The sequence below is a fragment of the Falco biarmicus genome, chromosome 3, assembly GCF_023638135.1.
Source record: "Falco biarmicus isolate bFalBia1 chromosome 3, bFalBia1.pri, whole genome shotgun sequence".
NCBI classification, from domain to species: Eukaryota; Metazoa; Chordata; class Aves; order Falconiformes; family Falconidae; genus Falco; species Falco biarmicus.
The window spans coordinates 120,484,090-120,500,271 of record NC_079290.1 but is presented as its reverse complement, the minus strand read 5'-3'; the positions used below and the strand labels follow the sequence as shown (position 1 = coordinate 120,500,271).

The following is a 16,182-nucleotide window of genomic DNA, read 5'->3' as shown; positions in this document are numbered from 1 at the left end:
CAGGGGACCACCATCGTGATTCTTGTATTTGCCTTAAAGATATGAAATCCAGCAAGAAGCGGAGGAGCCTCGCAGTCCCCATCACTCCCCATCGTGGGCAGCCAAGGCCCTGCTTTTCGCCCATGCATAGGTGAGCACAGATGAGTCGCGCTGAGCCGCCACGCACACGCGTTCACCACCCAGCATCCTGCAAGAAATTGAACGGACGGGTCCTGCAATTAATAACTGTGATACAATAGAGTTGATTATAATAATTGGCACAATAATTGTGTTACACCTAGGGAAGGGTGTAAGCAAAAAGCCCTGCAAAAGAGACTCTTTGTCTTTGCTTTTTTGTTTTCTCTCCAGCTCGCAGGTAATACCCAGGAATGGGCAAACCCTCTTTTAATGGACTCTTAATAATGCTGTAATTTCCCTTTGCAGGGAAAGTTTTCCAAACAGTCAAAGATTCAAAACAAAGCAATGATTGTTCCTATTAGCATTAAATTCTACTCTAGGAGAGAGAATAAATCAAGCAAGGGGATTCAATTCAAAACAGAACTATAAAAAATCCAATAATGATTTTTTAATATTAATAAGAAAAATATATTGTTATGCACCCTTAGCATTTAAACTTCTAATCCAATCAGCGCAAAGTGCAGAGATAAATCACAGCCACAGAGGAGAAGGGAACAACAATCAAGCAGGCAGCAATAAAATGCTGTCTTACATCCCTGGGACAGGCATAGGTTTGACAGTCTCAAAAAAAAAAGCCAAAATTTATGAGCCTGTCGCTCCTCAAGCTTGTTAATCCCTTCCCTGCATCTCTGCATGCGCCCTCCACCTGGGGCAGGGAGGGTGCACAGGCCGGCTGCGGGACAGGCAGGTTGCAGGCAGGAGGTGACACAGCCTGGCTGCCCGAACCCGCCGGTGGGCCATCGCGGAGCCGGGGACTTGCCCTTCATCCTGCTTAGACCTGCTCCTGGCAACCGCCAGACCTCCGAAGGGCCGACCGGCCACACAGCGGGATGGGATGGCTCCTGGTGCCCGGCACCTGCCGGGGAAGGAGCCAGCGCACCCGCTGCTGAGGGAGGACACAAGCGTGGTCCCAAGCCAGCGCTGTCCCAAGCGTGGCCCCCAGCATGGTCCCAGTTGCGGTAATCCCAGCTCTCCCATCCTCAGAGGCCGCACCAGGCATTTCCGATCCCACGCTACCAAACACACCCAAGAGCCCAGGGAAGGCTCCAGGGATGCTCAAAACTTCAGTGCACACTGACACGGTGCCCGCTGCCACCAGCACCAAAGGCCACCAGTATGGAGCCAATGGTACCCACAGGGTCCCCCCATCTGCCTCCGTTCCCATCCCCCATGCAGACGGGATGGCAGGCAGCCCTTCCCGCCCCACAGGTCCACCCCAGTGGAGCGGCAAAGCCACGTGCGTGGCCATGAAACCCCCCTGCGGAGCCAGCCACCCCGGTGGGCTAGGAGATGTCCCCTGCTTTGCCAGGGTTCCAGTCCAGCGATAACCCTGGCAAGGCTCCCCCCGCGGCTCCCGCCGTGCCACCCTTGTTGAACTCATTACAGATAACGGCTCCACAATTCACCGCTGACGCAGCCGGGCTATTCCCCCTGATTTATTGGCTCCAGCAGATGATGCGCTGCCACAGGGGCCAGCGATGAGCTTGGGTGTGCAGCGGAACACCAGGAAACGTGGCCAGCAGCTCTCAGGTCCCCTCGGGTGCCCCCAGACCTCGGTGCTCCTGCTGAAAGCAGCTACATCCAAGGGGAGGAAAATGCTGAACCATGGCAGCGGGAAGGAGCAGGGAAGCACTTGCGGCCGCAGTCCCGGCCATGCGATGGCCGAGGACAAAAGACATCTCAGCCACGCAGGGAGTTCCCGGCCATCTGGCAAACTGCTGATGCCACCAACCAGGGCAAGAGGGCATTTGGGGACAGGGGGACGCTCCCTGGGGCTTTGCTCCTGCTGGCTCCCAGCTGCTGAACTCCTGGGGGAGGCTGGGGTGTGTGCGTGTGTGTGGGGGTGTGTGTGTGCAAAGGATTAATTACAGCTAGTACAGGTCCAAACCTGACATGGTGTGGAGCGTTTCTGCTCCACTTTTGCTTCAGATGGTTTGGGCAGAGGGTTGGGGGAGCAGGTACCAGGCTCGTCCCCATGCTCCCTAGCTTGGGACCTCGTTTGGGTCCCATGCAGCCAGTGACATCCCATCTCAGGGTAGCAGAGCTGCTCCCCGAGGAGCGGAGGGCACCCAAGCCCTCCTGGTACTTTCCGGTATGTTTTAAGGGCGGAAAAAAAAGAGCTGACACATCCCTGCACCTGGCTTTTGGGCTCTCCCACTGCCAGCAGCCAGGACTGAGGTAGCTGCACAGTCCTTCACGTGGAATAAGCAGCGGCACTGGGAGCACAAGGCTCCCTGGCTGGTCTACCCAGACAGGTGGCCCAGAGGCTCAGCCCTCCACCGAGGGGATGCCCAGCGAGCCCAAGGAGGAGGGAACCTGCATCCCACTATCCCTGCACTGCCCTGCCACCCCTGCAGCTGAAGGAGATGCCAGCGCTCCCTGGGGCAGCGTGGACACCAGCACATGGGACCGTGGCTGCAGAGTACTTGGGGACCTTGGAGCGTGAGCAATGCCACCGCTCAGCGTTGCAAGGCTTTCCCGCTGGCTCTGAGCAGGAGCTGGCACCCTGGCATGCAGCACCCATCCCCGATACCATCCCCCCGGGCCCTCAGCAGAGCAAAGGCTGGGCCCGGAGCTGCCACAGCCTCGTGAGCGCCTGTCTGCTTCATACCCCGGTGCTGGCCCCTGCGGCAGCCTCCTCCCAGTCCCACAGGAGCAGAGCCAGACTCCCCGGGAGACACAAAGGCTGCCCTGGGGAGGGCGAGAGCTCTGGCAGGGCCAAGTTGCCCAGTCATGAGGCCACAGGCAAGGGGATGCTCCTCCCCGGGGGGCACCCAGAGCCCAGCTGAGGGGTACCGCCATGGGGTGGGTGCGCAGACCGGGGTTTGGGGTGAGGGGGATGTGAACTTTTGAACCAGCAGGCAGGAGATCAGTGCATTACCTTAACACAAGTTAAAAATAACCGTCTCGTCTCTTGAAATGAGCCTGTCTGCAATTACAGCTTGGCATGTCTGCTCCAGAGCGTCCCTGGGCTGGCACTGCGCCAGGTGGCAGGCAGCTCCAAACAACCCTCGCCTTTCTTCTCTTTCTTGGGGTTGGCTTCCCCCCCTCCCTTCCCAGTAAATCCAAGGTGGCTGCTCAGCACCCCAGCTCAGGCTCCCCACCACACACTGACCCAGTGTCATATTTTCCAAAGCACCCAGCCCCTGCAGTACCCACCGCCCCATGGCAAGGCCATGTCACCCCTCCCTGGTCCCCAAGGACAGGGGGATGCTGCCATCAGCCCATGCTCCCAGTAGGGCCGTGCAGTGGTGCAAGCCAGCCCAAGGTGGGCTCAAGGCTCCTTCCCCACACTGCCCTTGCACACCTGATGCACATCTGACTACAACGTGCAGGTGTGAGCACACACAGCAGTGCACGTGGCAAGCCCAGCACACAAGTCATGTGTGCACATGCCCTGCCCCAAATGCACACGCACAAGTGTGCAAGGGAACACGGGCAAATTCAGACGTGTGCACAGGCAGTGGATGCCCTGCGGCATTGCTGCCTGCAGCTCCCTGTGCTCTGCCCTGCTCTGTGGACAGGCACAGAGCAGGGTTTGCCTGCACCAGGGTATCAAGGTGGCGGAGCAATCGCCCCACATACCCCCATTGCCAGCAGCCAGGGCTGTCTGGGAAACCTCTTCTGCCCCCCAGGCTCCAGGAGAGCAGTGAGCCACGCTGCATTGCTGCTGCATCCCTGGCTCATTGGGTGCAAAGTGCTCTCAAGCCTGGCACCCATGTCCGGAGGGCCAACAAAGCCCAGGAACCTCCCTGCTGCCAAGCCCCGGCACAGGGCATAGCCCCGATGGGCACAGCTGGACGCACAGGGTGCCAGTGGGGTGCTGGGGATGGGAAGGGTAAGCCCACTCTTGAAAAAGCAGGCATCAGCCATGCACACCCCAACATCACCCCATCCTGCTGCTAACACCCCTGGGGCAGCCCCCCACCCCACAGAAGAGCAGTGGTCCTGGCAGGGCTGGACACCCCATGGCCAGTCCCATAGCAGACAGCAGCTCAGGGATGTTCCAGAATGCTGGAGCACCATCACTGGGAGGGAAGGGACCAGCCTGCTTTGGGGGGTCCCCATACCCCCTCCCAACATCGGCTCCCTCCTCCTCTCTGCAGCGGGTGAAAGCAAGCTTTGTGCTGGGGCTTTCAGTTCTCCTGGCTGGCGCCCAGCCAAGGCACCACATAATAATGAACAGATGCTGTCCAAAATGAGCTTCAGCAGCAGACAGGCGAGCCTTTCCGCATGTCCTTCTGTAACCCAAAGTGCCTTTCACCTCGGCACTAATCAGGCACCTTCAGCAGGAGAGAGGAGCCAACGGGAAGTGTCAGGCTAATTATAAGTAATGCGATCGGGGAGTGGTGAGCCCACCACCATGGGCACAGGAGGGCTGTGGAGTGGCAGGACAAGGGGGAGACCCCACACCCAGCTCCAGGGCATCCCCACGTGAGACCCAGGGGCAGTGGGGCTTGGGGTGGACCTCGGGGATGGAGGGGGCAGCCTGTGGCTGGCAGTCCGACCGTGCCCAGACCCTGCTGCAGCAGTGGAGAGATTCATCCCCCTCCAGTGTGCTTCTGCGAGGACACGGTGGTGACAGGTGTCCAACCCGCTCCCTAAGCCCAGGGGACCTCCCACAGCTGGCAGCATCCCGGTGAGGATCCCACCGGGATGGGAAGCCGGGCCAAGGATCTCCAGCTCACTCCTGTATCACACCTGGCCTGACCCACTGGGGGCACAGCCCCCCTGCAAAATATTTATGAGTTTTTTTAAGCACAATGCCAAACACCAGGAAATTCGTTTCCCAGCCCAGGATGCTGGTCCTCCCATCACAGCACCCAGCAAGCAGGAGGGAGGGATACACACAGGGAGCTGTGCGTGGGGACGGACGGAGATAATGCCGGGCTGCGAGCGCTATTCTAGTCCATAGGATCTTAACTGTAGTTTATATTCCAGCAGTTATTAAAAATAAAGGGGGGAGAGTGGGGGGGAAAGCTAAGATCAGAGCAAGCTGTTCATTTGGAGCCTTTCCCTTGGGTTTAATAAAGCCCCACTCACTGCTGTAGTATCATTTTTATGCTATCATAAAGCCGGACCATTTAGCAGGTTTGTGTTACTTCAGCAGTTAGCGCTGCATGAAAAGTGATTCCAGAAGAATGGGGGGGGGGGGGGGTGTGGGGTGCGGGAATTAGAATGAAGATGAAAATCTCCAAAAGGAGAGAGAAAAATGAGGCAGGAAGGAGGAGAGGAGCCTGGGGGATTCCTCACAGACATGCCGCCAGCAGCACCAGAGCACATCACAGCAGCTTGGAGCAGGGAGTGAGCGGGCTCCCCTGTCCCTATGCAAAGCTGGAGACAAGTGTGGAGTCCCCTGCTCCAGCCCTGGGATGCTGAAGGGTCGGGTACCCCAGCTGAGCATCCCGGGGCACCCTGCCTGTGCTGTGGGAAGGGGCCGGAGGGGCCCCCTTACATCAGGGGGACCTTCAGGGGCATCTCACTTGTGGGGACTGGAGAGCCGGGGTGGCTTATCCAGGGGCTCTTTGGGGGATGAAGCAGAGGGCTTCTCCTGAGGTGAAGAAGCCAGCAGCTCCTCCCAGCCCTGCTCACCCCTGGGACGGCCGGGCTCTCCCAGCCCCTCTGCTCCAGGCCATGGGCAGCTCTCCGGGAGCATCGGGCTCTCCATGCTGCTGGAAAAATCTCCATATATGGAGAGGATGGGGATGACGAGCCGAGCCAAACCGCCCCACAATGAGCCCTGGCTGGGCAGCCCCCATGCAGACCCCCACGAGACCCCCCAGGGCTAGGTGGCACATGCTGCTCATCCCAGTGTGGCCAGGAGCAAGCCTGCTGTGTGCCCCCAGAGCCACATGACCCCAACTGCCCCATAACTGCCCCCTTCGCCGCTGTGCCATCCCCCCGCGGCACCGCTGGCACCCGGGCTGCCCTCCGCAAGGGGGAAGTTGTCCCCATTAGTCCCAGGTGCTGGTTTTGAGCCTCTCCAGCCACACCAGGCAACATTCCAGGCAGAAGCATTAGCCACCATCTAAGAGGGGAAGGGCAGGGGGTGGCAGCAGGGACAGAGCACGCACAGCCAGGAGCAGCTCCCCTGAAGGATGCTCTTGCCATGCCCTGTGGGGTCGTGCTCCCGGACAGAGCTATGGCTCTGCCCCCCTGGGGTCTCCATGCCCAGCAAGGAGGTGAAGCACCCCAGTACACACCAAACCCTTGGGCAGCGCAGGGCACTCAGACCACGCTCCTACCCAAACACTCTTTCCACCCCTTTTTTTCCCTAGCTCAGTTCCATCCTGCCCTGCAAGGGGTCAAGGACACTTGGGGGTGGTGGCAGGGTGTCTGCATGGCAGCCCCCAGCACCAAGCACACAGTGCTCCCAGCTCCCACAGGCCAGCAGGAGCCAGCAGCTCCGGTCCCCCATGCTGGGAACAGCCGCCACGCTTCCGACCCAGCAATATAAAGGAGGAGGAGGTGTAGGGGAGGGCTGGAAAATTAAGGTTTTCAGCACTGTCAGAGCCACATCAAACAGGCATCCACCAGCTGATTGCTTGATTGTTATATTTTGGATGTCAAACCGGAGCAAGCAGAAACCTTTAAAATGCATCAGTGCTGCTGCCTTTTTGACGAAGGGTGTTGGTTTCCCATTAACAAGTGGAAAGCGTGAGCTGGAGCAGAAAACTTCAAGCGCTTTGGAATTGATAAAATAACAACTCCCTAATTAAGCAGAACTGTCAGTCAACGGGTGCCTGCTGCCCTGCATCGGGAAGCATCAGCATCAGCTCCCAGTGCACGAGTCCAACATGCCGACCCAGCCCACCACGGCACAGGAGCACAGAGGGATGGGTATCCCAGCGGCCACAGCATTCCCCCCTCCCCGTTAAGACAGAGCTGGGTCCTGGTCGAGCACGGCTGAGGCTTTCAGATACTGTGCCTCAGTCTACCTCGCCATAAAACCATGCGATGCAACTGGCAGCTTGGCAAGGAAGCAGAGGCCTGACCCCAGAAGGCACCTCGTGCCAGCATCCCTCCCCTCTGAGCGGTAACTAACGAGCCTGGGGGAACGTATCACCAATGGGCACATTGGACACCGCAGCCAGGTGCGGGTGCAACACCCCCACAGCCACTGGATGCAGGAAGGGGTCCTGCTAGGAAAGTCCCCCCAGTGCTGGAGCAGGGCAGGGAGGGTCCTGCCACACCAGCAGCAGCACAGCCTGTGCCCGTGGGGATGCCGTGCCCTCGGCTGGCCTCCCAGACTCCATCATCCCCGCTCTCCGAGGCATGGGGAGGCTGTGAAGGAGCTAATTAAAGGAGCAGCAGTCCATTACCCGAGACCCCCCTTCCACACTGCTGTGCTGGGTAATGAAATGCTTTAAATCCACCACGCTTCTCCCAGGCCTGGGGCAGGAAGGACGTGGCATCTCCAGGGGCTCTTTCATAAGCCACCAGCAGCTTGTTACCACAAAATTGACTGCCCAGCACTCTGGGAGCTCCCTCAGCACCAGCAGCTGCCAGCCTGCCCTGGTGAGGGGTGCACAGGGGTCACCCAGGGGTCCAGAACAGGGGACAGCCAGGAGAGACATGGGGCTGTCAGGAGGGCATTTAAACCCTGACATGCTGGTGTCGAACAAGACCACCAAGCAAACGGGGAACACCCCTGCATCTTCTTGCCCCGGGCTCTTGCCAGCCCTCGTACTGCCAGCCCAGGCTGTGGATCAGGCACCTGCAGCACCAGGAAAGGCCCCAGGGCGCCCACCCCAGTGGGTAGGCGGGGCAGGCAGGGCATTCTGCTGGGCAGCCCCAGCCCTCCCGTCTGCCTTGTGACCAGCCGAGCGCTGGGCTGGGAGGTTTAAGCCACAGACAATGTGGGGCAAGGGGCTGCCAGGAGGGAGCAGGCAGCAGCAGTGCAGCCCAGAGGACACAGGCAGAGCCACGGCGTAGCTGCTCCGACCGGCGACGGGCCAGGAGGGCAGAGAGCATCCCACCCCAGGGTGCACCCAGGCAAACCCACCCGAGTGAGCAGCCCCTGCCAATGCCCCTTCGGGTCCAACAGCAGCTCGACACCAAAGCTGTCCTCCCTGTTTGCACATCACACACCACAAAGCCTCCAGGGACGCAGTCCCCCTCGAGAAAGCCACCAAACCCCGCACCAGGTGATGGGACTCCATTGGTGGCACCTCAGGCAGTGCCGGTGTGGGGACGCAGACCAGGCATTGTTGCTACAACTGGGGACACCAGGACAGCGTGGGGGGCAAGGGACAGGTTGCTCCCACACGCTCCCTGGTGGAGGCTCTGCCAAGGAGAAGGTGTTGGCCCTCCCGTGGGTCTGGGACGCATCGGGACCCCCGGGTGACAGCTGCCGCGGGGGAAGGCCACTCCAGCTCTCCAGGGAGGATGCCCTCGAGGGTTGCCTCTCCAGGGCTGATGCGGGCACGCAATGCTGCTGCTGTCACAGCCTGTCCTTGCCCAGGGGCCAAAAGCCGGTGCTGGTGTAGGCGGGACGGGAAGCCTGTGCCACCTTGCACACCCGCACAGACACACCCATGCATTGCCACTGTCCCCTGTGCAAGCCCTGGCACGCCCAGGGAGGACACGGCTCGCTCCTCTGTCCCGTGCAAGCCGTGGCTGGATCAACCCCCAGCACAGGCCGCGACAAGGATGGCTGCTGTCCCCGCTGTCCCCAGCCAGGGTCCTTCCCGCCCAGGGAGGGCTTTGCTCCATGGCTTTGGCTCGTGTGCCAGCACTGGGAGACACGAGCAGCCCCCTTCCCCGTCCTGCCCGGCCGCAGCTGGGCACACAGACCCTGTTCATGGCCCCATGCCCTCGCCCTCACTCACCCGGGCTGCCCTTCAGGGACACCCGCCTGGGGGGATCCCCAAACATCCCAGACCCCAGTGACAGGCACAGCTGCCTGGGACTCCCTTCACTCCTCATCCCAGCTCTCCTGGCCACCAGTCCAGAGCCCAAATCAAACCTCCCCAGCATGTCCCCAGACCCCATCAGTGCGTGCTGCCCGCTGTCCCTGCTGGGTGCAAGCCTTGGGGGGACCCTTCTCCCCCCATGCACACCCACAGCCATGCAGGTCTCACCCCAGGTGGATGTTTTAGAGACCCCCACGCAACTGCCACCTCCTGCCACCTCCACAGCCCCCGACACCATGCCCCAGTGAACGTCTGCCATGGGGGGACACCGGCTGCCCCCTGCCCACCCCTCCCAAGTGAGGCAAGGTGGAGAGGATGCCCAGCGTCCACACAAAGCCAGCTCCCACGGCCTGGCCACAGGTGCCACAGACAGACAGAGTCCGGCCTCCCTGCCCCAAAAGGGCCCCGTCTGCACCCCAAAAGGACCCCCCAAGGCAGGCCAGAGTCTGGCCGCCTCCGCCGGAGCCAGGGCATGCCTGCCAGGACCGCAGGCTGGTATCGGAGCCCCTGAAGCCTCGTTACACACTAATCACACTGGAGGTGACAGGGCTTAGGGGAGGGCTTAAGAGAAACCGTCTCCTTTTTACTGACACCATCTGGACACAGGCAATTGCTTCCCCCTTCCCAGCGCAAAGCCAGCCGAGCGTCAGCCGGAGGGGCACGGGCTGGTGTGACACCCCCCCCCCCAAGCACCTGACACCCTCCGTGCCCTCACCCAGTGCTCCGGGGCGGTGGGTACGATGTATCGCCTGCTCGCCCCAAGCGTGGGGGGGATTACTGCCCGCACCAGGGATTTCTCACAAGCCCACAGTGCCACCCGGGAGCAGAGCCCAGGGATGCCGGTGTGGAACCTTGGGGGCCGCATGCTGCCTGCATGGCCCCCCGGGGAGGGGGACACAGCCCTGTGGAAGGCAGGGCAGCCAAGCTGGATAAAAGCCAGCCTGGAGACACCTGTTTTGGGGGACAGCCCTCCCTCGGGCCGCCCCCCAGGCACACCACTGCTGCTCTGGGACCTGGCACGCCTGGGGTCCCCGCAGGCAGGGCCGTGGCAGCGAGGTTGTCACCACCATACCCCGGTGCTCACGCGGCAGAGGAGAGCGGGCACGACCCCCTTGCCTGCTGCCACCCCCCTGCCCCTGCCGTGCCGGGGGGGCTGGCGGCATGGTGCTCCAGGCTCTGCTCCCGGCCAGCAGGCCACACTCACCCCGCTTCCAACGGGCAAATACCCCAAAACTTAACCGAGCCCTTACCCCCCCACACACCCCCTAGACCGTGAGGAAAGCGGGGATCCCCCAAACCTCCCAGCCCACGGGAAGCATCCAAGCCCCGGTGCGCCTGCGGGAGTGGGGCGGGGGGGGGGGGAAGTTGAGCCGGGGGGTCGCGTCGGGGGGGTCGGGTACCTTCCAGCCGGCCGAGCTGTTGCTGTCTCCTTTATCCTTAAAGTAGGGGACGTATCGCACCATCCAGTCGTAGATCTGCGAGAGGGTGAGGCGCTTCTCCGGCGAGCTCTCGATGGCTTTGGTGATGAGGTCGGCATAGGAGAGGTTGCCCCAGGCGTTCCGCCGGGAGGTCTTGGCCTTGCGGAGCTGCCCGACGTCCGCGCCGGGGGGCGGCAGGGGGGCGGCGGCGGGTCTGCGCTCCGCCGGGGCCGCCGCGTTCTCGGCTCCCTCCCCGCCGCCGGCCGCCAGCGCCGGGGGTCCCCCCGCCGCGCCCCCATCCTCCTCCTCCGCCGCGAAGTCGGGGTGGGGGAGAGGCCAAGTGCAGGACCGGGGCCGGCTCTGCGGCTCGAAATCCGGGTCGATCTCCACCTGATGCGCCTGGAGCTTTTCTTCCATGGTCCCCTCCCCGCCGCTCCCGCCCCCCCCCCCCCCCCCCCCCGACAACCCCCTCCCCGGAGTTACGGTCGGTTTCCACCCAAAAAAAGAAAAGGAAAAAAAAAAAAACCCACAAAAAAAAACACCAAAAACACGAGAGGGAGAGGAGTGCGAAGAAGGGCTCCAAGCTCGGATGGAGCGGGAGAAGGGGAGGAGGAGCCGCTCCGTGCGCCGGGTCCTGGCGGGCGCAGCCCGAAGTCCGGCGGAGCTCTAGGAGGCGGCTGTGCCCGGCTCCGCGCCGGGAAGCGTGAGGCTAACGGGAGACGAGCCGGGGAGGATGCTGCATATTCGTCGGTCGCCTCTCAAGCCCCGGGCGAGACGGGGGGGTTGGATTTTGGTTTGGTTTTTGGTTTTTGTTTTGTTTTGTTTTTGTTTTTGTTTTACCGGCCGCGGAGCTCCGGAGTTGTTCCCGGCACGGTGGCCAGCGGGGCGGCTGCGGGCGGGCAGGGCGCGGGGGCTGCCGCATCCATCGGCGGAGGCTGCACCGGGCTGACGGCGCGGTCAGGCAGCAACAGATGAACTGGAGAGACCGGCGGCGGGCGGCATCCTCGGCCGGGGGACCGGCGTGCTCCGGCGCCGGGGCACCTGGGCGGGAAGAAGCGGGATGGAGGTGGGCAGGGAGCCTCCGGCACGGCGGCCGCGCAGCCTCCCCCCCGGGGCGGCTGGGGGCCGCGGCGGGCGGCCCGGCGCTAAGTCCGGCGGCGCGGCGGAGCCATGCTGGCGGGGCGGCACGCACCTGACAGCGCCGGGCGAGGGCGGCGGCGGGCGGGCGGCGGGCGGCTCCCCGCCCCTACGCCCCCCCGCTCCGTTTCAGCGGCCGCGCACCTGCCCGCCGCCGCCGCCGCCGCCGCGCTGCCGCCACGGCGCGGGCGGGCCACATTGCCGGGGCGGCCGCCGTTCGCTTGCTCCCTCCCTCCCTCCGCCGTGCCCGGCCCCGAATGCGGCCGCCGCCGTGACACAGGGGGAGGGCCCGGAGGGGCGGGGGAGGGCGGGGGAGGGGAGTGCCCCGGCGCCGGGCGGGACGGAGCGGAGCGGGGGAGCCCCAGCCCCGGCCCCCGCCCCGGCCCCGCCACCGCCGCCGGCCCCACGTGCGCCCCGGGCGCCCCCCATTGTTGCCCCGAGCCGCCGCCGTCGCCTCATTGGCGGGAGGTGCCCGGCGGACACGCCCCCCCCGCCCGCCTATTGGCGCGGCGCCGGCGGGACGCTCGGCGGAGGGGGGGGATTGGGGAGGGCGGGTGACGTCAGGGGTGCCGGCTGCATCCGCGCGTCACCCCGGGCAACGCCGCCGCCGCGGCCGCGCGGAGGAACACGCCCCTTTACTACGGGCCACGCCCCCGATCCCACGCCCCCCGCTGACAGACCACGCCCCCGGAGGCACGCCCCCGAGCCCCTCCCCTTCATTGGTCCCGGCGGGGCCGGTGACTCCCCGTGACGTCACTGCGGGGGCATGTGATGACCATGAGGTCAGAGCCACGAAGCACACCCGGGGCCGGGGTGGAGGCCCGCAGCCCCCGCAGCTCCCCGCCAGGCCCAGCAGGGCAGGGGGCAGCCCCTGGCACCGCAGCCCACCTTACCCCGTCCACGGGCCGCTGCCCTGCCTGTGCCCTGGCACCCCCTGCTCCTGCCCTCGCACCCGCCTCTGCCGCTGCACCCGCTGGGGACACACTCGTGACCCCTGCCTGCACCCACCTGGCCGCCTGCCCCTCGGCGTGCATCCCCCCGGGACGCACACCCACCCCAGCACCCATTGGGGACACATGCCTCACTGCACCCACCGGGGACAGGGGTGTCAGCAGCTGTGTCCCCCCTTGCCCCCTCCCCACGCAGCCTGTCTCCCCTGTGTGTCCCCAGGGGCTGCTGCCTGCCTGCCTGCCCCACACTGCCCACTCCAACTGCCCGCCTGCCCCAATGGCCCTGGGGACGCTGTCACCCAGCGCCCTGGGTCGCTCCGGGGCTTTGTCACCCTGCTGCCACCAGCCATGCCTCTGATGGAGTCTTCAGTGCCAGTGTCACACATGGCGCTGTCCCTGCGGTGCCCGGGGCCGGGCCAAGGCTCCCCAGGCAGCGCGGCTGCAGGCACCTCCGCTAGCCTCAAGGCTCTGGTCCGGTGGTCCAGCGTGGAAGGGACCCCGAGGGTACAATGACAGGGTCAATACGATACAATACCCAGGAGAGGCTGCACACGTGCCCCGTTCCGCACTGCCGGCCAAGGGGCAGCGGTGTCTCTGGGTGCCCCCGCTGTCCCCCCGGCTGGGGGCTGGGGTGTTGCGCTCCCTGACCCCTGGCCACACCAGGGGACCTGCTGACCCAGCCCCGTGGCGACTGGTTCAGCTGGTGCAGGCGGGCTGAGCCGGGCCAGCCCCAGCCATGCCCACCTGGCCACGCACCTACGACTCCACAGACCCCAGGGTGCATGAGCCTCCACACCTCGTTCTGCCTCCCTCCTTCCCGGAACGTTTCTCCTGGGATCTCTCCCAAATTTCCCTTGCTATGGTTTGCACCCACAGTCTCCTTCCCCTGCCGCGAGGGCCCAGAAGCAGGATCATTCCCGCCTCTCTCAGCAGCCTTTTGCCCACTTGGAGCCTGGCGGAGTTTCTTACCTTGCTCTTGCCTTTGTTAGCCGAAACCCTCCCACATTTCTTACCTGCTCCTCCAAGCCTTGATTTTCCAGCCCAGGCTCAGCTCCCCAGTGCCAAGCCGAGCAGGAGGGTCCCAGCCCGCACAGCCCTGCCCATACTGCTCCTGCCGGTGCCTCTCCCCGCCCGGTGCTGCTCAGTTTCTCCCGCAGCATTTCTTCTCCTCCACTGCAGCAGATGCGTCGCCCTACGGTCACCCTAAGCCACCTCATCCCTTGGGCAATGGCACTGAGACCTCCCTGCCCACACTGCCAGGTCTCCCCAGTGCTTGATCAATAACGCTGCAGAAACGTGCTGGTCTTGCTCACCTGCCACCTCAGTTTCCCCACCTGTAAAGCAGCATTTACCTTTGCAGACAGGGGTGGCTGCTGGTGGCAAAGGTCACAGGCAGGCAGTGGATGGCTTCATGGCTCCTCACACCTGACAGTGACCAGAGCTGCCTGGCACTCCCATCCCTGCCTTGCCCAGGGTCTCATCCCTGGCTTCCTTGCCCAGCCCCGAGGGTGCAGAGCAGCAAGTTTCTGGGTGCACGTGGCCTCAGCACAGGCACCCGCAGGGCTGGGGTGCACAGAGGTGGGGGTTCAGCTCTCTACCCCGCAGCAGCAGCAGCGTGGGGCTGGCTTCCAGCATCACCTTCCCAAGCACCTGGTTAATTATCACTTAACTGCCTGGCACCAGGCAGGAGCATCTCTATTAAGCCAGCTGCACGCTGCCACCGTCCCTGTTAAGCAGCAGGCCCTGCTGCTCATCCACCGCTTTATGGTAAGTCTCAGGAGCAGAGCTGGCGGGCACCGGGCTGCCACGTCTCTCCCGCACACCCTGGAGCGCTCCCTTGTCCCAGATGCCCCAACCCAGGTGCCAGGCACTCGCCACACTGCATGGGCTGTTTTGAAGCCCCCATCTCCTTCACCATCCCTGCTTGGGGGTGCCCAGCAGCACCGGGGTCCAGAGCAGAGCCCCGTGGGTGGTGATGGGGCTGCAGGAGCTGAGGAGGGACCACGCTGGAGGCAGACGGGGCTACCTGCCCATGCAAAAAATCAGTGGCAGGCTCCAAGGACTGCATTTGTGACTGATTTGTCTTGCCACCAAGGAAAAATCCAGTTTTCAGCATCACAACATGGAGTACCCTGCTGCAAGGGAGCTCCCCTGGCACTGCAGCCTGGCAGGGTGAGAGGGGAGCGGGCAGCAGCCAGGAGGAGGGGAGCACATCCTGGGTGCCCATCTCACCCCACGGCCCATCACCCTCACCTCAGGCCACCCCACCAGCCCCCTGATCCCAACAGGAATCAGCAGACAGGTTCTCCCACAGATGTCTGCACAGAGCTGGGGGGGGGCAAGTACCAAGCAAACCCCAGCAGCGGGCACAGTGTCTGCTCCGCGTTGGGAGGCAAAGCCACACGTGCAGCATGTCCTGTGAAATGAAAATTCGCCCGAATGCTAATTCAGGCCTTTGAAACACCGCGTGTGATGATCCAGCGTTGTCTCCTCGCAGAGTGCCTGGATGTCGCAGCGCAAAAGGATCTCAAGCGGCACGTATTAAAAAATACTTTCACGGAACATAAAGTGGAAGTAAGCGAATGAAATGATAAAGTCAAAATGAAATATTTTTACTTTCCTGAAATGAACTTGGTGTTTTGACATGATCGGAATAAACATTTTGACACTGCTGAAACAAGAAAGTCAAAGTGATTCTGCTAGACTTCTTCCTGGAGAAAATGGCAGCAAAATTGACAAGTTCCCAGGGAAAGATCTGATTCCAATAAAACCCTGTTCCCTGATGGAAAACCATTCCAGGCAACATTCTCCTTCAGCCCTGTGCAGAGGGCAGGTTTCCATGAGATCCTCGGGTCACCAGCTTGCCAGGCACCCGAGTCATTTCCCAGAGCTGCAGCGGGCAGGGAAAGCTGCCGTCGTCCTGCCTGGGGAAGGGGGGGCGGACGCACCCCTGCACGCCGCAGGGTTGGATTCTCCAGTGTCTCGTGCTGAATCCTTAGTCTGTGAAAGGGGCACAGGCAGTCCAACAGCAGCAGGGCTTGTCCCCTCCTTCATGTCCATGTTCACACTCACATCATGTCAAACCAAGTGCATTACAGCGGGACTAAATTTTCATACTTTTATTTGGAGAAATTTCAAGAATGAGTGTTTTTAGTTGAAAACCAAAATCATTGTGTCCAGAAGGATGTAGTTTTGCTGAAAACCCCAGCAGACACTTTAGGAATAGGCCCATGTAGCTGACAGCTCCATTTCTTATGTGATACGACTCAGGTGGAAAATTTCTGACCGATCTTCGTGGTATGCTATAGGTATTAAATTTTGCTCCAGAACAACATTTAGGGGAAAATCTGTTCTTTAATGATAGTAATGCCTAATAATATTTTTCAATGTTAATTGTTGGTAGCAATTCCATGTGATTAAATATACCTTTGCTCAATAGAAAATGGTGTATGCCATGCAACAAGTTCACGAACCCTCTAATCTCACCTTCTGGCATAGGTACTGTGGCCAGACACGAAGGCGGTAAAATCTCTCCAGCCCAGCACCCTGTTCCGTCTCCACACTGAAAGGCTGCATCAGCTCTCC

General features: G+C 62.2%; 2 protein-coding genes across 2 annotated transcripts in view; both read right to left on the bottom strand.

Moving 5' to 3' along the window:
- The window catches only part of FOXO6 (forkhead box O6), a 38,873-nt gene extending 27,946 nt beyond the window's left edge, over positions 1–10,927 (bottom strand). The window contains exon 1 of the mRNA XM_056333471.1: positions 10,493–10,927. Within this exon, the coding sequence (XP_056189446.1) occupies positions 10,493–10,927 (435 nt within the window). The remainder of the gene's footprint in view (positions 1–10,492) is intronic.
- Positions 10,928–11,000: 73 nt separating this feature from the next.
- LOC130145992 (translation initiation factor IF-2-like) lies at positions 11,001–12,681 on the bottom strand. The gene is made up of 3 exons (XM_056331554.1): positions 12,633–12,681; positions 11,703–12,101; positions 11,001–11,551 (listed from the first exon to the last, which is right to left on the bottom strand). Exons 1-3 carry the CDS (start codon positions 12,679–12,681, stop codon positions 11,220–11,222), a joined length of 780 nt encoding a protein of 259 aa, XP_056187529.1. The 3' UTR covers positions 11,001–11,219.
- Between the last annotated feature and the right edge of the window lie 3,501 nt (positions 12,682–16,182).

Coding starts and splice junctions, on each gene's coding strand:
- LOC130145992 (XM_056331554.1), bottom strand. CDS start 12,681: ATGCACGCCGAGGGGCAGGCGGCCAGGTGGGTGCAGGCAGGGGTCACG. Junction 12,102..12,632: donor GGTGCAGGCAGGGGTCACGA/GTGTGTCCCCAG, acceptor CCCGCCAATGAG/GCGACGGCGGCGGCTCGGGG. Junction 11,552..11,702: donor CCCTCGCCCGGCGCTGTCAG/GTGCGTGCCGCC, acceptor CTTCCCGCCCAG/GTGCCCCGGCGCCGGAGCAC.